This window comes from Erythrolamprus reginae, chromosome 4 (genome assembly GCF_031021105.1).
Source record: "Erythrolamprus reginae isolate rEryReg1 chromosome 4, rEryReg1.hap1, whole genome shotgun sequence".
NCBI lineage: Eukaryota > Metazoa > Chordata > Lepidosauria > Squamata > Dipsadidae > Erythrolamprus > Erythrolamprus reginae.
This window is the reverse complement of record NC_091953.1, coordinates 3,300,355-3,322,917: the sequence shown is the minus strand read 5'-3', so window position 1 is coordinate 3,322,917 and position 22,563 is coordinate 3,300,355. Positions and strand designations below refer to the sequence as shown.

Genomic DNA, 22,563 nt, shown 5'->3' with positions numbered 1-22,563 from the left:
CACCCAGCAGCCATGAAAATCCAAAGGGGTGGGTGGGATCAGGGGGTCAGACAGCTTCTCAGCCCTGGGCTACCTTGACCAGGTGGATAGAAAAGGGTAGCAGGGAGTCCTTATTATACCGCAGCACCAGTGCAATCAGGCGGTAGGGAAAGCAAGTAGGATGCTTGGCTGCATAGCTAGAGGTTATAACAAGCAGGAAGAGGGAGATTGAGATCCCCTTATATAGAGTGCTGGTGAGACCATATTTGGAATAATACTGTGTTCAATTCTGGAGGTCTCACCTACAAAAAGATATGGATAAAATTGAAGGGGTCCAAAGACGGGCTACAAGAATGGTGGAAGGTCTTAAGCATAAAACATGAGAAAATATTATTTTACTGAAATAGTAGATCCTTGGAACAAACTTCCAGCAGACGTGGTTGGTAAATCCACAGTAACTGAATTGAAACATGCCTGGGATAAACATATATCCATCCTAAGATAAAATACAGGAAATAGTATAAGGGCAGACTAGATGGACCAGGAGGTCTTTTTCTGCCGTCAGACTTCTATGTTTCTAAAACGTATCAGGAAAGACTTAATGAACTCAATCTGTATAGTCTGGAGGACAGAAGGGAAAGTGGGGGACACGATCGAAACATTTAAATATGTTAAAGAGTTAAATAAGGTCCAGGAGGGAAGTGTTTTTAATAGGAAAGTGAACACAAGAACAAGGGGGCACAATCTGAAGTTAGTTGGGGGAAAGATCAAAAGCAACATGAGAAAATATTATTTTACGGAAAGAGTAGTAGATGCTTGGAACAAACTTCCAACAGACGTGGTAGATATATCCACAGTAACTGAATTTAAACACGCCTGGGATAAACATATATCCATCCTAAGATAAAATACAGGAAATAGTATAAGGGCAGACTAGATGGACCATGTGGTCTTTTTCTGCCTCAGTCTTCTATGTTTCTATGATGTGAAGTAATAACACCCAGTTGAATCAGATGCCAGGACATCAATAAGTGGGTGATGTTTGTGCAGTGAAGTGGCTGTGAGCATTGGGTGCCACTGTGGCTGTGGGTCCTCAGACCCCTGAAATTTCCCCTTTCAACAGAACCGGAGCCTGGCTGAGGCTGTTACGTGTGTGCAATAGCATTTTGACTTATATAGATTAGATTTATTGGATTTATATGCCGCCCCTCTCCGCAGACTCGGGGCAGCTCACAACAATGGTGAAGAAACAGTACATAATAACAAATCTAATATTTAAAAATCTAAATTACAGTTTTAGATTAAAAGGTCCAAAAAAGAAACCCCAACACACAATCGAATCATACACAAAAAACTACATGGGCAAAGGGGAGATGTTTCAACTCCCCCATGTCTGACGGCAAAGGTGGATTTTAAGAAGTTTACGAAAGGCAAGGAGGGTGGCGGGCAATCCTAATCTCTGGGGGGAGCTGGTTCCAGAGGCTCAGAGCCACCACAGAGAAGGCTCTTCCCCTGGGTCCCGCCAAACGACATTGTTTAGTCGACGGGACCCGGAGAAGGCCAACTCTGTGGGACCTAACCGGTTGCTGGGATTCGTGTGACAGGAGGCGGTGCTGGAGATATTCTGGTCCGATGCCATGAAGGGCTTTATAGGTCATAACCAACACTTTGAATTGTGATGGAAACTGATCGCTTTAGAGCCCTCTCTAAGGTTTATACAAAGAGTCAGCCTCTTGCCCCCAACAATCTGGGTCCTCATTTTTCCCACCTCTGAAGGATGGAAGGCTGAGTCCACCTGGAGCCTACTGAGATTCGAGTCTGACAAACTGCTGGTAGCTAGTGATCAGTACAAGTACTTTGTAGTACACTCTAACCACTGCACCACCAAGGCATATCCACCTCCATCTGCTGAACATTGAATGGACAGGAACAGCTGAAAAAGACCTCAACCCCTCTCCATGTTACGACTATAGGACGCACCAAGATTTCAAAGAGCAAGCCAAACTCTCTGCATGGCCCATATTTTTGTAAAAATGGGCCCATTCGTTTGGCAAAATGTGTTTTTGCCTTCCCCCAGCCCGTTTTTCTTACTTTGAATGTTCCGGGCGGGCTGACAGGGATGGGGAGAGCGCACGCTGGCCCATGCGCCCGACATTGAAAATCGCCTTCGCCAGCCTCCGGAGAACGAGGGGAGTGAGAGCGACAGAGCAAGATAGAGAGAAAGTGAGAAAGAGAGAGAGAGAAAGAGGGGGAGAGAGAAAGAAATAGCAAGAGAGAGAGAACAAGAGAGTGAGAGAAAGAAAACAAGAGAAAAGAGTGCGAGAGAGAAATCAAGAGAGAAAACAAGAGAGAGAAAGTGAGAAAAAGAGAGAGCAAGAGGGGGAGAGAAAGAGAATGAGAGGAAGGAAGAGTGAGAGAGGAAGAAAGCAAGAGACAGAGGAGTAGAAGGAAGAGATAGAGAGAAATGATAGAAAAAAGGGGAGAAAGAGAAATGAGAAAATGATTGAGGCAGGGAATGACAGGAAAGAGAAACAGAGAGAGAAGTGACTCTTGATTTAAAGCATATGGTAAAAGCACTTAAATAATAACAGAGAAAAAAAACCCCAGCGCTCACCTGTTTATTAATAGTTATGTTTTTGGTTTTGCTGGTTGTTTTAGTTTTAATAGTAATGGATTTTGGTTTTTTTAAATTATTAATTTCTTTTAATAAAAAAGAAGGGATTTTTTTCTTATTTATTTCTATGCCGTCCAGTCCCAAGGGGACTGCCGCTCAGACACTATACCTTTCCGCCCACCGGAAAAAAATTAGAGGGAACATTGGCCCGCAACCAGTGTTTTGTTTTTTTCAAAAACAGGCCCATTTTTGGCAAAAATGGGACGCAGGTACAGCACTTCAGGAGGCCAAAAATGGCTCAAACCGGACCAAAATTTCCACTTTCTTAGGGGGGAAAAGGTGAGTCTTATCCTCCCAAAAATATGGTAATTCCAGAATGCAAAGAGAGTTTGCAGGTAGTCCTTGACATACGACCACAATGGAGCCCAAAACATCTCTTGCTAAGCAAAATCATTTTCCAGTGAATTTGGAATTACATCTCTTGCCAGTTGCTATTTGAATCACTGCGGTTAAGTTAGAAGCCAATGAATCGGCTTCCCCACTCTCTTGGCTTGTCAAAAAAAGGGATCACATGATCTGGGACACGTCAACTGTCATAAATTGGAACCAGTTGCTAAGGGTCTTGAGTTTTGATCAGATGACTAGAGATGTTGCACAAGTCATGATTTTAAAAAAAAAAATAGCCGTAAGTTGTTTTTTTGCAGTGCAATTGTAATTTTGATCACTAAATGAAGTTGAGGATTTGGTCTGTACTTAATTGGTCTAAGCTATCATAATTGAGAGCACAATTTGGTTTTGGAGGAATCAAGCTAGGTTTCTGATGGACAAACTCTCAGTCCTGAGAGTGGGTAAAAGAAAGACCATTTCTTGTTGGCTTTCTAAAATTTTATTAAGAGATTTTTTTTTTTACAGAACTTCAAGGTCTTAAATGAAAAACCTGCAGAGAAAAGAGAAAAAAAAATGTATCAGGGAGTAAAAAGTATTTTAGGGGAGGCAATGCCTATTTTAATTGTTCCATAAATACGAATTGTGTTAATTTTTCTCGGAATGACATGCAGCCAATATACCCCCGTAGCTTGCTTCCCTACGCTGCTGTTCTTGTGTGGCTACTGAGGGGGGGCCACAGCGAGAAAGCCAGCAGGAATAATAATAAATTTACCACTTGCGAATTGCAAATCAATCTATTAATATGGGGCTCAGAAGCCAGTCAACAGAGATCAACGCTAAAACTACCAATGTCCCAGGGTAAGAGGACCAAGGACAAATACCCAAAACAATTTAAATGAGGTCTTTATTATCTGTCATTTGCACTTGGAAAGGGAGACGACTGATGCCTATAGAAGGGAAAATCTATAGACCAGGGTTGAACTATGGTGCTCTCTGAGCTGGGTTTTCTTAAAGACGTTTCTTGACCCAACTACGAACTTTTTCCGTCTTACGAACCCGCCGCCACCGCGGCCGAGAAGCCCCGCTGCCCGGCTGTCGCTTTTTGAAACAGCCGGGGGGCTTCTCAGCATCCTCCTGAACCCGAACGCCAAACCCGAACTTCTCGGTTCGGCGTTTGGGAGGCCGCCGAGAAGCCCCCCGGTTGTTTCAAAAGACGACAGCCGGGCGGTGGGGCTTCTCGGCAGCCTCCGGAACGCCGAACCCAGAATTGCGGCAAAAGTTCGGGTTCGGGAGGCCGCCAAGAAGCCCCGCCGCCCGGCTGTCACCTTTTAAAACGGAAGTTCGGGTTTGACGTTCGGGTTCAGGAGGACGCTGAGAAGCCCCCCGGCTGTTTTAAAAGGTGACAGCCGGGCGGCGGCGTTTTTTGGCGGGTTTCCCCCCCCCCCCCCCGTTGCACGGATTAATTGATCTTACATTGTTTCCTATGGGAAACAATGTTTCGCCTTACGAACCTTTTTGCCTTACAAACCTCCCCCGGGAACCAATTAGGTTCGTAAGACGAGGTATGACTGTATTGCCCCCAACAATCTGGGTCCTCATTTGACCCACTTGAGAAGGAGGGAAGGCTGAGTCAACCTTGAGCAGATGGTGAGAATTGAACTGCTGAACTACGGCTAGCAATTAGCTGACGTAGCCTTCAGGGCTGCCCTCTAACCACTGCGCCCACCCCAGCTATTTGCACTGATGAGGCTACCTAGATGGGTCAGGAAACGCCTGGAAGCAAACAACCCGGCCTCAGAGAGCACCAAAGAACCCCACAAAGACTTGAGCCCATGCGCCCCGGAGCCATACCTCTTACGCTGTGGGCACAGGCTGGGGCATCGGCGGCTGCTCCGGCTTGGTGCCCTTCTGCTCCGAGATCGGGGTGGTGGGCAGAATCTCGTCTTTGGGCTCCACGATGCTGACGTGATCCGGCAGGGGCTTCTTGGGGCCAATCTTCCCACTGGGATCCCAGGGCAACATGATCTTCACCTTGATACCCAGGACACCTGCAAAGGAGACCAACAAACCAGGTGAGGCTTTGAGGCAGGACGATAGGGGTGGAAACCCAAAGGTTGGGTGGAGGCACCGAGAGGAGGCTGATCCTCTCACTCCCCCCTTCCTTCACAGGGGTGCCTCCCTTGATGACATTATTATTCCAATTGGACAGCATTATTATTATTATTATTGTTTATCCCAGACATGTTTAAATTCAGTTCCTGTGGATTTACTAACCACATCTGCTGGAAATCTGTTCCAAGCATCTACTACTCTTCCAATCAAATAATATTTTCTCACGTTACTTAGAAACATAGAAGTCTGACGGCAGAAAAAGACCTCATGGTCCATCTAGTCTGCCCTTATACTATTTCCTGTATTTTATCTTAGGATGGATATATGTTTATCCCAGGCATGTTTAAATTCAGTTACTGTGGATTTATCTACCACGTCTGCTGGAAGTTTGTTCCAAGGATCTATTACTCTTTCAGTAAAATAATATTTTCTCATGTTGCTTTTGATCTTTCCCCCAACTAACTTCAGATTGTGTCCCCTTGTTCTTGTGTTCACTTTCCTATTAAAAACACTTCCCTCCTGGACCTTATTTAACCCTTTAACATACCGTGTTTCCCCGATAGTAAGGCAGTGTCTTACTATCTTTTTACCCCCAAAAGCCCCACTGTGTCTTACTTTGGGGGTATGTGTTATATTGTCCCGGGCACCGGGGCCGGCTCATCTTCGGGCTTTGGCCCGGGCGAGGCCTCTTCTCCTCCGGGCGGGCGGCGTTGTGCGGCAGGCGCGGCTGCCCTGTCGGGCCCGGCCTCCATCCCTCCTGCGCCGCGGCGGGGCCGGTCCACGATGCGCGTCCTGAGGGCGCCCGGCTGGCCGGCTCCGGAGGCTGCGGCTCCTCCCGCTGCTGCCCAACGCCAAGGATGCCCTGCGCCCAGCCCGGCTACGGCAGCAGGCAGGCAGGCAGCCCCAGGCGCGGCGGGGAGAGCAAAGGCGGCTTCGGCCCGGGCGAGGCCTCTTCTCCTCCGGGCGGGCGGCATTAGGCGGCGTTGCGCGGCAGGCGCGGCTGCCCGGAGGAGAAGAGGCGTCGCCCGGGCCGAAGCCGCCTTTGCTCTCCCCGCCGCGCCTGGGGCTGCCTGCTCTCCCCGCCGCACCGGGCCGAAGCCGCCTTTGGTCTCCCCGCCGCGCCTGGGGCTGCCTGCTGCCGTAGCCGGGCTGGGCGCGGGGCATCCTCGGCGTTGGGCAGCAGGCAGGCAGGCAGCCCCAGGCGCGGCGGGGAGACCAAAGGTGGCTTCGGCCCGGGCGAGGCCTCTTCTCCTCCGGGCGGGCGGCGTTAGGCGGCGTTGCGCGGCAGGCGCGGCTGCCCGTCGGGCCCGGCCTCCATTCCTCCTGCGCCGCGGCGAGGCCGGTCTGCGATGCGCGTCCTGGGGGCGCCCGGCTGGCCGGCTCCGGAGGTTGCGGCTCCTCCCACTGCTGCCCAACACCGAGGATGCCCCGCGCCCAGCCCGGCTACGGCAGCAGGCAGGCAGGCAGCCCCAGGCGCGGCGGGGAGACCAAAGGCGGCGGCAGGAGTAGCGGACGCCTCCCTCGCTTTTAGTACCGTGTTTCCCCGAAAGTAAGACATATGTCTTACTTTCGGGGTATGGCTTATATTAGCCGACCCCCCTGAAACCCCCCATATGTCTTACAATCGGGGGGGGTCTTACTATCGGGGAAACACGGTATTTAAATGTTTCAATCATGTCCCCCCTTTTCCTTCTGTCCTCCAGACTATACAGATTGAGTTCATTAAGTCTTTCCTGATACGTTTTATACTTAAGACCTTCCACCATTCTTGTAGCCCGTCTTTGGACCTGTTCAATTTTGTCAATATCTTTTTGTAGGCGAGGTCTCCAGAACTGGACACAGTACTCCAAATCTTTCCAAATACTTCTAATCTTTCCCCCAACTCACCTCAGGTTGTGTCCCCTTGTTCTTGGGTTCACTTTCCTATTGAAAACACTTCCCTCCTGAACCTTATTTAACCCTTTAATCTATTTAAATGTTTCGATCGTGTCCCCCCTTTTCCTTCTGTCCTCCAGACTATACAGATTGAGTTCATTAAGTCTTTCCTGATACGTTTTATGCTTAAGACCTTCCACCATTTTTGTAGCCCATCTTTGGACCCGTTCAATTTTATCCATCTCTTTTTGTAAGTGAGGTCTCCAGAACTGAGCACAGTATTATTCCAAATGGGGTCTCACTAGGGCTCTATACAGCGGGATCACAACCTCCCTCTCCCCGCTTTTATCAGGACCAGAAGGTTTGGGAAAAGCCTAGGTCAGAACAGTAAGCAAAAGAGTCTCCCCAAGAGCTTCCCTTCTCAGACAAATGCCTCATGTTCATCCAATGACCAGACCTCCTCCTTTGCCGAAGCCACCAACACAGGACCACAGAACGCGGCACAGTATCGCTGAGCCCAGGTAGGAGGAGGCCGTTTCTGACTCGTCATCGTATCATCACAGAAGGGATTTCTTGGGGGCTTCCAAAACAGCCAGCCAAGAACAGCTCAGGAAGGAAGGAAAAATAAGGACCCAGATTTTCAGTGGGGTAATATGCTGACACTGTATACTGCTTAGAGAAGAAGGAAGGAAGGAAGGAAGGAAGGAAGGAAGGAAGGAAGGAAGGAAGGAAGGAAGGCAGGAAAAATGAGGACCCATATTATGGGTCCTGTGGTATACAAGTCTAAGGGCTATTTCAAAACCTAGTTGCAAGTCGAGAACTATCTGTATAAGCTCCTTAAAACCCACCTCTGTCGTCAGGCATGGGGGAATTGAAATTTCCCTTCCCCCTAGGCTTATAGAATTTATACATGGTATGCTTGTATGTATGAGTGGTTCTTTAAATTGGGGTTCTTTAGATTGTTTTTAATATTAGATTTGTTTACATTGTCTTTTTATACTGTTGTTAGCCGCCCCGAGTCTTTGGAGAGGGGCGGCACACAAATCTAATAAATAAATAAAATAAATAAATAGTAATATTCTATGACTCTTTTGGGTGCGTGAATGCGTGAGTGCCCAAACCCATAATTTAATGCCTGGGGAGGGAGAAAACAGCTTCCTCCATCCACCTGAAGGCCGGAAATGGCCCGTTTCCAAACTTGAGATGGGCCCAGCAGACTCGTGTTTCGCCCTCCCCAAGCTCCAAATGTTTCCCCAGAGCCAGGGGAGGATAAAAATGCCCTCCCCCATCCCCTTGGAGGCTTTCTGGTAGCCAAAAACGCCCTCCCAGAGCTTCTGTGCGAGCCAAAAACCAGTTGGCTGGTACATAAATGCATGTTGAAGCTATGTGCCACCTGTGGTACCCGCGCCATAGGTTTGCCATCACTGTTCTATGATTTGAGAGGGGCGGCATACAAATCCAATAAATAATAATAACAATAATAATTTGAACTCAACAAATCTTCTGGGTTGTTTGCACCCCGACAGCAGCTCAGCAAAGGTTCCGCAGAGCAGGACCCACAAGGAAGAAGCAGCCCCCCACCCCCCCAAAAAAATATTGAGCTGGACGGAGGCCTCTCCTGCCTTACCCTGCCTGAGAAGGACGTGGCGCACGGCAGTGTCCACGTAGTAGTTGACGGGGTCCCCGCTGTGGATCATCAAGCCATCCACAAACTTCATGGACTTGGCGCGCTGGCCACGGAGTTTGCCCGACACCACCACTTCGCAACCCTTGGCTCCGCTTTCCATGATGAAACGGAGGACGCCGTAGCACGCCCTGCGCAGAGACAGAACACACGAGTGAGAATGTGGCTGCACTATTCAGACACGAGCACAAGAGCCTGGAGCCCTCCAAGTGCAGTTACCGTATTTTTCAGAGTACAGTGGTACCTCTAGATACGAGCTGCTCCACATGCGAGTATTCCAAGTTACGAGCCACGACGGGAGTGAAATTTCTTTGCGACACCCGAGCTCAAATTCAGGATACGAGCCGAGCGTCCACTAGGTGGCGCAAGAATCCTTGCTTCTGGTTATCTCGGAAGGGAAAAACAAAGTCTAAAGCCATTTGTTCCAGATACGAGCTGATCGACATACGAGCTCCGTTCTGGAACGAATTAAACTCGTATCTAGAGGTACTACTGTATAAGATGCACCTTTTTCCTTCCTAAAAGAGGCTGATAATTTGGGTGCGGTTTATACTCTTGAGTGTAGCTTTTTTCCAGCCCTAACTAGCTGCTAATCATCTTCCCAGCTCTTCCCTTGCAGGCTCTTTCATTGTTTCTCTCTCATTGTTTTCCAAGACCCAAGTTTTTGCAGGATTTTTTTTTCATTGCTCTAAGTAAGTTTCTTTCCAGCCCTAACCAGGTGCTAAAAATGTTCTCAGCTCTTACCGGCTTGCAAGCTCTTTCATTGTTACTCTCTGCGGGGAATGTTTTCCAAGCCCTAAGTCTTTGCAGGGTTTTCCCATTGTTCTACTTACTCAGACTGTTTCTTTCCAGGTGCTAAGGATGTTCCCATCTCTTACTGGCTTTGCAAGCTCTTTCATTGCTGCTCCTTTAGAATAAAGATTTTTTAAAGCCTTTAATGTCCTGAAGCTGACCAGACTAAGGACGCTAGCCGGACGAATACCTGGTAAGCAGATTCTTTTCCCAATTTTCCTTCCCCAAAAATAAGGTGCAATTTATACTCCGAAAAATGCGGTAATTAAAATTTGAAATTAACCACATATGGCACATTCACAATCCATTTCAGCAAAAAAAGGAATGCAGAGGTAAAACACCGAACATGGAAGTATAAAATCCAAAAGCTTAACAGAAAGATTACTAAAGTATCCAAGTTGCAAATAAAAATCTTTTCGTTCATTTGTTGCAACTATGCAATCAGCAAAATCCCCATTATAGGCTTTGTTTTTGAGCACTGTCACAATATGTTGGATAGTTTGTTCTTCAGCCTCATAAAGTCACAATTTGGTGATGGTATTTTGCCCCACTGATAGAAGGCATCTGGGCATCTAACATGACCAGTGAGAATTCAATTTAGTGACGTCTAAATGGCATAGGGCTGGTCGAACATTTTCCAAAAATATTCATAAAAATCAATTATCAGTATTGTGGCCTAAGCGGAGCTGGCATTTTTGGACATTGAGGAGGAATGTGGGCCAGTCCTGGAGTCTGGGGAAGGCTCCAACGAAGGCTCTGCGTCCGAGGCAGAGACAGGACCAGGGCTGTCTGACAGTTATCAGCTGCCTTTGGAGTCAAACAGCTGGAGATTGTCTTGAATGTGTGCATGCTGGACGAAGGGAAGAGCTAAGGAACAAGGGTCGAGTTGGGAGTCAGGCCACAGGTGGACGATGAATACCCCCACCACAGGGACTAAAAGAGGAGTGAAAGGCGAGGGGAGTTTGCAGAGACAATTACTTTGCAGGAGTCTGAAAGATAATAGCCTGGCCCTCTCCAAGCCTGATAAAGGTCAGTATTTGTGAACTAACTTGAAAAAATGTGGGAGAGGAAAGACTTTGCTAGAGATAAATTAACTGTACATTAAATAAAAGATGTTTTACCGGGGCCAGGAGGTTTGGGAAAAGCCTAGGTCAGAACAGTAAGCGAAAGAGTCTCCCCAAGAGCTTCCCTTCTCAGACAAATGCCTCATGTTCATCCAATGACCAGACCTCCTCCTTTGCCGAAGCCACCAACACAGGACCACAAAACGTGGAACAGTATCGCTGAGCCCAGGCAGGAGGAGGCTGTTTCTGACTCGTCATCGTATCATCACAGAAGGGATTTCTTGGGGGCTTCCAAAAGAGCCAGCCAAGAACAGCTCAGGAAGGAAGGAAAAATGAGGACCCAGATTTTCAGTGGGGCAATATGCTGACTCTGAAAACTGCTTAGAGAGGAAGGCAGGAAGGAAAAATGAGGACCCATATTATGGGTCCTGTGGTATTCAAGTCTAAGGGCTATTGCAAAACCTAGTTGCAAGTCGAGAACTATCTGTATAAGTAGTAATAATATTCTATGACTCTTTAGGGTTGGTGAATGCGTGAGTGCCCCAAACCATAATTTAATGCCTGGGGAGGGAGAAAACGATACGTCCCCTTAAGAAACCGGAGTAGCACCTTTGCTGGAGACCAAGGGAGAGGGCGAGTTCAAAGTCCATCATGTTGAAGTTGCACAAAAAGCTAGACGAAGATTAAAACCGAAAGCTTGGATGTGGGTTTCGGCCCAATGCTCACCTACGCACGGCAAGGCCCCCCAGGAGCTTGTATCGCAGGGATTCGGCTTGGGCAATGGCGCATAATCCCCGGGTGGCCACCTTCTCGGCATAGAGCTGCGAGAGGGAGAGAGAGAAGGCACAACTGCTTCACAAACACATCACAGACAGAAATCCTAATTGGCCTTTGGCGCGTACGCTCTCAGAGTACAATAAACAAACTAAATGTGTACAGTGTAAAAAAATAAAATAAACCAAGTTACATAGAGTAGAATGGAGTGGAATGGGAAGAAAGGAGAGAAGAGGAATAGCAATAAAAATAGAATATTTTATAGGCCAGTTCCCCACAGGGAATTTGTCTTTGGTGCATATGCTCCCAATGTACAAAGATACCTTTGCCAAGGATTATAGATAGATTTGGTATAGAGATAGATCTATCTATCTATCTGTCTGTCTGTCTGTCTATCTATCTGATTTGTATGCCACCCCTCTCTGGAGACTCGGGGCGGCTAACAGCAATAATAAAACAGCATATAATAATAATCCAATACTAAAAACAATTAAAAACCCATTATAATAAAAACCAAACAGACACACAGACATACCATGCATAAAATTGTAAAGGCCTAGGGGGAAAGGGTATCTCAATTCCCCCATGCCTGGTGGCAGAGGTGGGTTTTAAGTAGCTTACGAAAGGCAAGGAGGGTGGGGGCAATTCTAATCTCTGGGGGGAGTTGGTTCCAGAGGGCCAGGGCCGCCACAGAGAAGGCTCTTCCCCTGGGTCCCGCCTAGCGGCATTGTTTAGTTGACGGGACCCGGAGAAGACCCACTCTGTGATATGAGAGAGAAAGAGAGAGAAAAGAAAGGATTGAGAAAAAGGATAGAATATAGTATTTTATTGGCCCATTGTGACTGGACACGCAAGAACTTGGTCATTGGGCATATGCTCTCAAAGTACATAAATGATATGTTTATCAAGAATCATAAGGTATAACACTTAATGATAATCCGGGTACAAATAAGCAATAAAATCATATTAGTAATCACTCAATATAAATCATAAAGATACAAGCCAGAAAGTTGCAGTCATAGTGATTAGCAGCAGGAGGAGTTAACAAATCTCTGTTAAAAACTCCTTTTTTCGTTAGTGGAAATAATTTACTCCCCCACCTTGGGAAAAAACAGGTAGTTCTTATTTTATGACCATTGTCTGGTTGTTCTTTGTTGCAATAGCACTGAAAAGAATGGCCAATAGCCACTTTCTACATTTTTGACCAGAAACGGTAAGCAAGACAGTGGTTAAAGAGAATTTTGCTCCATTTTGCCATCTTTAAGCGAATCCCTGCAGTTGTTAAGTTAGTAACCAGGTTGTTAAGTGAATGTGGCTTCCCACGTTCACTTTAACGTCAATGGGGCAGCCAGATTCACTTAACAACCGTGCTACTAACCTAACTGCAGGGATTCATTTAACAACTGTGGCAAGAGGTCATAAAGTGGGGCAAAACTTACTTACAAATGTCTCATTTAGGAAAAGAAATGTTGGGCTCAATTGTGGTCATTGTGGACTACCGGAAAACAGCCCATAAACAGCCACCACTGAATTGCTAGTGGCTTTTAAATTCACATTAAGGAAAACTCCTGCCTGTTCCTTCTCAGAAGAGACAACCGCACACCAAGACAACTAGACACAAGAACAGTTTTCCCCCAAACACCATCACTCTACTAAACAAATAATTCCCTCAACACTGTCAGACTTTTTACTAAATCTGCACTTCTATTCTACTAGTTTTTCTCATCATTCCATCTCCTCCCACTTAGGACTATATGACTGTCACTTGTTGCTTGTATCCTAAGATTTTTATTAATATGGATTGTTTCTTCATTGCTTATTTGACCCCTATGACCATCATTAAATGTACCTCATGATTCTTGACAAATGATTTTTTTTCTTTTATGTACCCTGAGAGCATCTGCACCAACGACAAATTCATTGTGGGTCCAATCACACTTGGCCAATAAACAATTCCATTCTATTCAATAGGGCACCCTTGTCAGAGTTCATTAGCAATAGGACCACAGAATGTGACTCCAGCCTGTTGGCTCCAAGCAAGAGGGTGCCCATTTTTGATTTGTCATTGTATCTTGTATCTAAAGTCATTTTATCTAAAGCCCTACATGGCAGTGGACCAGAATATCTCCGGAACCGCCTTCTACCGCACGAATCCCAGCGGCCGATTAGGTCCCACAGAGCTGGCCTTCTCCGGGTCCCGTCGACCAAACAATGTCGTTTGGCGGGCCCCAGGGGAAGAGCCTTCTCTGTGGCGGCCCTGGCCCTCTGGAATCAACTCCCCCCCGGAGGTTAGAATGGCCCCCACCCTCGTCTTTCGCAAATTACTCAAGACCCACCTATATCGCCAGGCATGGGGGAACTGAGACACCTCCCCCAGGCTTTTATATTTTATGTTTGGTATGCATGTGTTGTATGGTTTTAATTGTTGGGGTTTTATATCTACTTTTTTTTAATATTAGATTTGTATCTATTATATAGTCTTCGGAGAGGGGCAGCATACAAATCTAATAAATTATTATTATTATCGTCACTGAAGGGAAGATAAGCGCTAAGGCAGAGCTTTTCACATTCGTCAAGTTTTAAGATGGGTGGACTTCAACTCCCAGAATGCTCCAGCCAGCACAGGGGCCTCCGTTACCTCCACACTGGCCTCTGGGAAGCCAAATCGCTTCTGGACCACGGCTGTCAACTCACGAATCCGGCGTCCTTTCTCTCCCAGGACGTTCTGAGTTCTGAAATGGAAAAAGGCAAAGATTGGTAGGGGGTCAATTCCACCAGAACAAAAACTCTGAAAATGTTCTTGTATTTTTTTTTAAACCAAGCCTACATTTCACCGCTTACTGGAATATAATTATCTGACTCCATCCAACTTTTTCTGACAAAAATCATTTCTTCTGCTCAGTTCCAACAACCTGCGTACGTCTAAAACTAGGCTGTACTTATATTATCTGACCACAGCTACCTATTTCATATCCGTTTCCCTTGATTGTAAACTTAACTCACTTGACTGACCCAAAACGATGACTTTTCCAGCGCCCGTTAAGCTAGCCCATTGTTCATTATGGAGCGTTTCTGCCCCAAACCCAAATACTGGTTTTTCAGCAAAAATCACAGTACATTTATGTGACTGCAGGATGTTGATAACAGTTGAATATACAGGCTGGGCGTTCATCTAAAATATAGTCACAGGATTGCTGAACAAAAGGAAGGGGGGAGGGGAGGATACAGCCATCCAAATTTTGGAACCTCTGTGGGGAGGGTCATTTGTAATTTAAACAGTCACTGACCAGTCGTAAGTGAAGGTCTATATCAGAGATCTTCAAATCTGGCAACTTTTAAGACTTGAGGACTTTAACTCCCATAATTCTCCAGCCAGCTGTCTATCTAGAGAATTCTGGATATTGAAGTCCAGAGGTCTTAAAGTTTATTTATTTATTGGATTTGTATGCCGCCCCTCTCCGCAGACTCGGGGCGGCTAACAACAGTAATAAAACAGTACAGTATATAAAACAGTTGCCAAGTTGGGGATCCCTAGCCTATATCCATCCATCCATCCATCCAATATATTTATCTACCTACATCCATCTGTCTGTCCGTCCACCTAAGTTTGAGTGCTTATAGACTCCTATAAACACCTCTATGGGTGATCCATCAAGACTGTTCAAGAGTAGCAACTACCAGTAGTAAAGAAAACAACACACCAGCTCAGCTACCAAATATTGCAGGGAGAAGGATCATAGGACGTCTGCATTAAAATATATGCATTGGTTGCCAACTTCTGGATGGAAATTGAAGGGTTTGCTTTTGAATTTTCTCCCCTGTGGCTCAAGACAACCTTCTAAAACAACCTTTTGTGTACCAGTTGCAAACTTTTTGGGATAAAGTAGCCTTGCACAGACACCTGTATCCTTGGCATCTCATGTCTGGACTACTGCAATTGACTTAGTGAAGACCAGCCGTGGCAGGCAGAGACTGATGGTAAGTCTACAGTGGCAAAGAAGTTTGTTTCCAGTAGCACCTTTTCTGAGTAAAATGTTATTATAAGACAGACATTTTTGGGAGCTGATAACTTGCAACTTTTAATAAATGTTGTTAGTTCACAAACTCAAAAATAAGGTTTCAATATAGGTAGATGGTTTCCTCTAGACTTGCCCATCTAATAACTTTACCCAGCCTTGTATAGTTCGGAGTGGGTTATATTTAAGACTACTTACTTCAGAATAAATTTGCCCCTCCTGTATGGTGTGGGACAGAGTCCTATCTACACCTCCAAGTAGGGCCTTCCCAACTTCAGATCGTGCAGAACGCAGGCGCGAGAGCCATCGTGGGGCTTCCAAGATTCGCCCACGTTTCTTCAACACTCCGTGGCCTGCATTGGTTGCCGATCAGTTTCCGGTCACAATTCAAAGTGTTGGTCATGACCTTTAAAGCCCTACATGGCATTGGAATAGAGTACCTCCGGAACCGCCTGCTACTGCACGAATCCCAGCGACCAATAAGGTCCCACAGAGTTGGCCTTCTCCGGGTCCCATCGACTAAACAATGTGGTTTGGCGGGCCCCAGAGGAAGAGCCTTCTCTGTGGCGGCCCCAGCCCTCTGGAACCAACCCCCCCCCGGACAGTAGAACTGCCCCCACCCTCCTTGTCTTTCGTAAACTACTCAAGACTCACTTATACCACCAGGCATGGGGGAGTTGAGATACCTTTCCCCCAGGCTTTTTTATACTTTGATTTATGTTTGGTATGAATGTGCTGTTTGGTTTTTTAAATAATGATAAGATTTTATATGTTTTTTAATATTAGATTTGTTCCACTATTATATTGTTTTTATTAGTTGTGAGCCGCCCCGAGTCTTCGGAGAGGGGCGGCATACAAATCTAATTAATAATAATAATAATAATAATAATAATAATAATAATAATAATAATAGATTAATAACAAGCATAAGAATGAAGGCAGCAGCTGCTCCTAGACGCCTCTTCCCACAACTAGGGGAAGAACTAATCCTCAGCATTTCGGATATATTTTTGGCAACCACATGAGAGCATGACCACACAAATGACCTGGTAGCAAGGATGATGATTTCGGTCCTGGTTGGGGTGACACGGACCTCCACCCCAGAGTAGCCATCTTCAGCCAGCTCCCGGGTTAAAAACTCGTTCAGTTCGGCTTTGAAGATGCCATCGGCCACGAACTGGGAAGAAAACACAAAAAGGGTGAGATACACAAAGCAATGCAGCCCCCAACAGCACTGCCCTAAGTGCAACCTGCTACCTTGGAAATGGGAGAGTCATGCTTATGGGAGCCGCCAAGATCCATTCAAGTACAAGTATATTCATTTATTTATTAAAGTTGGAAGGGACCTTGTAGGTCATCTAGTCCAACCCCACCCCACCCTTAACCAGGAGTCCCTACACCATTTTGGGCAAATGGCATTCCAGTCTCCCTTCAAAAGTCTCAAGTGTTAGTTAGAGCGCTTACAACCTCCGCAAGCAACTTCTGTTCCACTGGTTGATCGCTCTCACTGTCAGAAAGTTCCTCCTTATTTCCAGGTTGATCAATTTCTATCTGTGATTCCTTGTCTGGCCTTTGGGTGCTTTGGAAAATAGCTTGACCACCTTCCTCTTCTCTGTGGCAGTCCCTCAAATATTGGAAGACTGCTATCATGTCTCTCCTGGTCCTTCCCTTCAGTAGACTAGCGATGCCCAGTTCCTGCAACCGTTCTTCGTATGTTTTAGTTTCCACTTCGTTTATCATCCTGGTTGCTGTCTTCTACACTTTCTCTAGAGTTTCAGTGTCTTTTCTGTAGTGTGGTGACCAAAACTGGATGCAGCACCCTAGCTGTGATCTTACTAAGGCTTTATAGAGTGGTATTAGTACCTTCCTAGTCCTAGATTCTCTCCCTGTTAATGACATTTAGGATTGCATTAGTTTGACTTACAATTGTTTCGGACATCTCCCTGGTCAGGCAATCAACACTGAGACAACCATACACAGGAGCAGAGCATGCCAACTACCCATCATTTAAGGCAGAGTCCCACTTCCTCCCTTGGTCACTCCAATGCCAGGCCAGCAGTCTAATCACAGATAGAGGAGTTAAATGCTGGTCTGACACTGGAGAGAGGCAGGTTTGAGTCCTCCCTTCAGCTACAGATGGTCCCATCCTGGCACTCTTAACCTAGCCCAGGAGTAGGCAAAGTTGGCTCTTCTATGACTTGTAGACCTCAACTCCCAGAATTCCTGAGCTAATCATGCGAAGCTCAGGAATTCTGGGAGTTGAAGTCCACATGCCATAGAAGAGCCTGTTAGTACACAACTAGTTGGGTTAGTCTTTGGAGAAGGGCAGCATACAAATAAATAATAATAATATGTAAAATAAACCAACAATGTATGCTTACATTATTAGAACATAATTGCTTTAAGAACTAGGGAAGCGTGATTCTCTCTCTCTACTATTTCTGTTTTGTCTTTGTGACTAAAATGAAGGTTTATGTATTTGTAAGCTGAACAAATATTGTATATGTATTGACTGATTTAATTGTGTGTGACTAGGGCTGTTCTAGATATTTGCCAAAGTAAGTAAGATTTTATATACTTAATGTATCTGGATTGTATTACTGAATTATAACATGAATCTCTGGCCTATCAACTGGATATCAGCTACACCTCCACGTTTCTTCTCTGTATCTTTGACTACTCAGAGATTACTCTGCACACTCCTTAACAGAACCAACTTTGCCTGCCCCTGGTCTAGCCCCATTTCTCAGGGCTGTGAAGAGGGGGACGAGAGAAACTGACTATAATTCCTAAAGCAATGTATTTTTAAACTTGGCAACGTTTTGAAGGCGTGTGGACTCCAACTCCCAGAATTCCCCCAGCCTATCCCCCCCCCCCCAAGGCTGTTGTTGAGAAGCCAGTTCAAATCCAGATTCAGCCACTCTCTAGCAAACCACAACCTACCCAGCAGGGCTGCTGTGGAGGAAAATACGTCCCATGCTGCATTCATAGAGTAATACTTAGGCATAAACGCATGCTAATATATACAGTACAGTATGTAGTTTTAAGCTGTCGGGCAGCTTCCGGTCCCGGCCGGTCCGTCTAGCCTCGGACTCGCTGCCTTCGCGGCCTAGCCAGACCCAATTAGGATTCGGGCCGGAGCCGCGGAGAGATGGAGCATCACCCCCCCCCCCCAACCTCAATCCAGCCCCATCCGTGAGTCCCGCCGTCGTAGCGGCCCACCTAACCGGCTCCGTCCCGCCGCTCGACCCGCTGCGCTTACTCCGGCCTATATTTCTTCCCCCGCCGCCCCAACCTAAAGTCCTCCCCGAAGAGCCTCACCTTTCGCTTCTTGGAGATCTGCACCGCCATCTTGAGCCGCGCCGCTCTGGCGGAAAAAAGAGGCAATTTCCGCCGGCGTAGAGGAGTATAGGGCTGTCCTGCCGCTCGTCATTGGCCAGCTGGCATCACGTGGAGCGCGAGCCATGCTGGGAAGTATAGTTGACGCTGGCGCGGGGGAGGAGCGGGAGATTCTTTGCGGCTTCACATTGGCCGAGCTGTTTAGAGGGGCGTTCCAGGTTGGGGGTTTTTTTTGGGGGGGGGGGGATGTAGGCTGATGAAAATAGTTTTAATTGGGCGGGGAGATAACAAACAATAGTAACAATATTGAAAGTGAACAACCATCACAATCATTACTAGTAGTTTTTTCTCAACATCCCACAAGATCATATGCTGCAACGTCCTACCTGTCGGCGACTACTTCGGCTTCAACCACAACAACACAAGAGCACACAACAGATTCAAGCTCAATATGAACCGCTCCAAACTTGACTGTAAAAAATACGAATTTACCAATCGGATTGTCGAAGCCTGGAACTCATTACCGGACTCCGTAGTGTCATCCCCTAACCCCCAACATTTTCCCCTTAGACTGTCCACGGTTGACCTCTCCAGATTCCTAAGAGGTCAGTAAGGGGCGTCCATAAGTTTTATTTATTTATTTTTAATTATTCATTTGTCCAATACACAAATACATAGGAAGAAAAATAGACATGTAGTAATATATATAAGGGTAAAAGTGAACTTAGAGGAGAGGATATATGAAAGGAAGAGAATATATATGATAAGTGAGAGAAAGGAAAGACAATTGGACAGGGGACGATAGGCACACCAGTGCACTTATGTACGCCCCTTACTGGCCTCTTAGGAACCTGGAGAGGTCAATCGTGGAGAGTCTAAGGGAGAAATGTTGGGGGTTAGGGGTTGACACAATTGAGTCCGGCAATGAGTTCCACGCTTCGATAACTCGATTGTTGAAATCATATTTTTTACAGTCAAGTTTGGAGCGGTTCGTATTAAGTTTGAATCTGTTGCGTGCTCTTGTGTTGTTGCGGTTGAAGCTGAAGTAGTCATTGACCGGTAGGACGTTGCAGCATATGATCTTGTGGGCAATACTCAAATCGTGTTTTAGGCGCCGTAGTTCTAGGCTTTCTAGGCCCGGGATTGTTAGTCTATTTTCGTAGGATATTCTGTTTCGAGTGGGGGAGTGAAGGGCTCTTCTGGTGAAATATCTTTGGACATTTTCAAGGGTGTTGATGTCTGAGATGTGGTATGGGTTCCAGACAGATGAGCAGTAGTCTAGGATGGGTCTGGCAAACGTTTTGTAGGCTCTTGTGAGTAGTGTGAGATTGCCTGAGCAGAAGCTGCGTAGGATCAGGTTAACAACTCTAGAAGTTAACAACTCTAGAATATACTGTATTTACCAAGTTTGCACTTCTATTTATACTAGTTTTTTCTCATCATTCCTATCACCCATTTACTTCCACTTATGACTACATGACTGTAACCTGTTGCTTGCATCCTTAAGATATGTATTAATACTTTTTTCTTCATTGCTTATTTGACTCCTATGACAATCATTGAATTGTACCTCCTGATTTTTGAGAAATGTCTCTTTTCTTTTATGCACACTGAGAACATCTGCACCAAAGACAAATTCCTTGTGTGTCCAATCACACTTGGCCAATAAAGAATTCTATTCTATTGCTAATAATGTTACTGCTTACTGACCACCAGCTGAAATATCTTTCTACAGCTGACCCGTCCAACTAAAACATCTTGATGCTGACAAAAGATATTTAAAAAAACCCCCACCGATTTGTAGTTGTGGCCACAGGAGGGCACAGTTGGTTCGCATTATGTTCTGGGCGACCCTTGTATAAATCACATTAGCTCCTGGTTTTATAAGAAATCAATCTAGACTGGGCAGTTAAGTTTTGTGTGTGTGTGTGTGTGTGTAGAAATAAAATATCATCTTCAAGAATCGCTTCAATTTCTGCAACCAAGACAAATTAAATAATGGAAACTGAGCAGGAACTGAATTAAAGTCCAGACAAATCTAATATTTCAAGTTAGCGGACAAAGAAAGTAACCAGGTTAAGTTGTCAGTCCAGGGCTTTCGAGTAATATTTGGCTCTTGTGTTTGCGTGTTTTTGAGTGACAGGTGGCTTTCTGTGACAATCTGATAGGAAGCTGATCAAGGCTGAGATAGGAAATTTGTTCTGACTGAAGGAGTTTTGCCTCTGTTTGGTATCGGTATCGTCCACTCGAGTGTTGCAGAATCCTGAAGTTTGCATAATCTTTACATTTGGTGTTTCTCAAAACAGGCAATTTTGGAGACAGGTGGGACTTCCAACTCTCTGCAAATCATCATCATCATCATTCACAAAAAACAGTAATACACAGCAAACGAGATTGACATGCTGGATTTCATATCACAACATCACAAGTCGAACACTTCCCAAGCATCTAGGATTGTGTGATTTATTTTTGTATGATGCATGCAGATCCAGCTACGGTGGCCTTTTGCAATTGACAGATTGTGGTTTTGTCTAAGTTTATTGTTTTCAAATGCCACCTGAGGTCTTTTGGCAGAGCACCCAATGTGCCGATTACCACCAGGACCACCTGTACTGGTTGATGCCAGTCGTCGTAGTTCGATTTTAAGATCCTGATATCGGCTACAATTTTTCTTGTTGTTTGCATCAATTCGACCGTCACCTGGTAGGCCCACATCAGGGATCCACACTTTTTTTTCTTCCACAATCATGAGGTCTGGTGTATTGAGTTCCAAAACCATGTCATTTTGAATTTAAAAGTCCCACAGTACTTTGGCATGTATTTTTTTCAACTACTTTCCTACTTTCTCAAGTTTATGATTCCACCAATTCTTCTATATTATTATTATTATTATTATTATTATTATTGTTGTTGTTGTCAGTACAACACAGCAAACGAGATCACTATGCTGGATTTCGTATTTCATCACCAGTCGGGCGCTTCCCAAGCACCTAGGACTGCGTGATGTAGCGGCGAATTATGTTTGCCGATCCCAGTAAAGCGGCCTTTTGCAATTGACAGATGGAGATTTTGTCAATTCCGATGGTTTTCAAATGTCCGCTGAGAACCTTTGGCCCTGCGCCCAGCATGCCAAGTACCACTGGGACCACTTTCACGGGCTTATGCCAGAGTCATTGCAGCTCGATTTTTAGATCTTCGTATTTCACTAATTTCTCTAGCTGCTTCTCCTCAATTCTGCTGTCTTCTGGGATTGCGATGTCGATGATCCATACTTTCTTTTTCTCCACAATCAGGATGTCTGGTGTGTTATGCTTCAGGATTCGGTCAGTCTGAAGTCGCAAGTCCCACAGTAGTTTTGCTTGCTCATTTTCGACCACTTTTTCGGGCTTATGATCCCACCAGTTCTTTGCCACTGGTAGATGGTAGTTCTGGCACAAGTTCCTGTTGATCATCTGTGCAACAGCATCATGGAACATATTATTAATATTACTATTATTACTTTTATTATTATTTGGCGAGACTCAGGGGAAGAGCCTTCTCTGTGGCGGCCCTGACCCTCTGGAACCAACTCCCCCCGGAGATTAGAATTGTCCCCACCCTCCTTGCCTTTCGTAAACTCCTTAAAACCCACCTCTGCAGTCAGGCATGGGGGAATTGAGACCTCTCCCCCAGGCCTATACAGTTTATGCATGGTATGTTTGTGTGTATGTTTTGCTTTTTAATAAGGGGTTTTTAGTGACTTTTAATTATTAGATTTGTTATACATTGTTTTATTATTGTTGTGAGCCGCCCTGAGTCTATGGAGAGGGGCGGCATACAAATCTAATTAATAATAATAATAATAATAATAATACTGATAATAATGATGATAATAATAATAATAATAGCTTTGACTTACAGCCATTTGTTTAGTGACCACTTGAACTT

At 45.5% G+C, this 22,563-nt stretch overlaps 1 protein-coding gene and 2 non-coding genes across 3 annotated transcripts; all 3 read right to left on the bottom strand.

Moving 5' to 3' along the window:
• Positions 1–3,456: 3,456 nt before the first annotated feature.
• Positions 3,457–18,740, bottom strand: RPS3 (ribosomal protein S3). Its single transcript, XM_070749479.1, has 7 exons — positions 18,619–18,740; positions 16,344–16,474; positions 13,920–14,013; positions 11,234–11,328; positions 8,595–8,782; positions 4,832–5,028; positions 3,457–3,530 (listed from the first exon to the last, which is right to left on the bottom strand). The coding sequence occupies exons 1-6, from the start codon at positions 18,646–18,648 to the stop codon at positions 4,835–4,837; spliced, it is 732 nt and encodes a 243-aa protein (XP_070605580.1). The 5' UTR covers positions 18,649–18,740; the 3' UTR covers positions 3,457–3,530; positions 4,832–4,834.
• On the bottom strand, positions 7,384–7,533 carry LOC139167420 (small nucleolar RNA SNORD15). Its single transcript, XR_011559131.1, has one exon. It is a non-coding gene; the product is annotated as a small nucleolar RNA SNORD15 (small nucleolar RNA).
• Positions 10,632–10,781, bottom strand: LOC139167421 (small nucleolar RNA SNORD15). The gene has a single exon (XR_011559132.1). It is a non-coding gene; the product is annotated as a small nucleolar RNA SNORD15 (small nucleolar RNA).
• Positions 18,741–22,563: the final 3,823 nt, after the last annotated feature.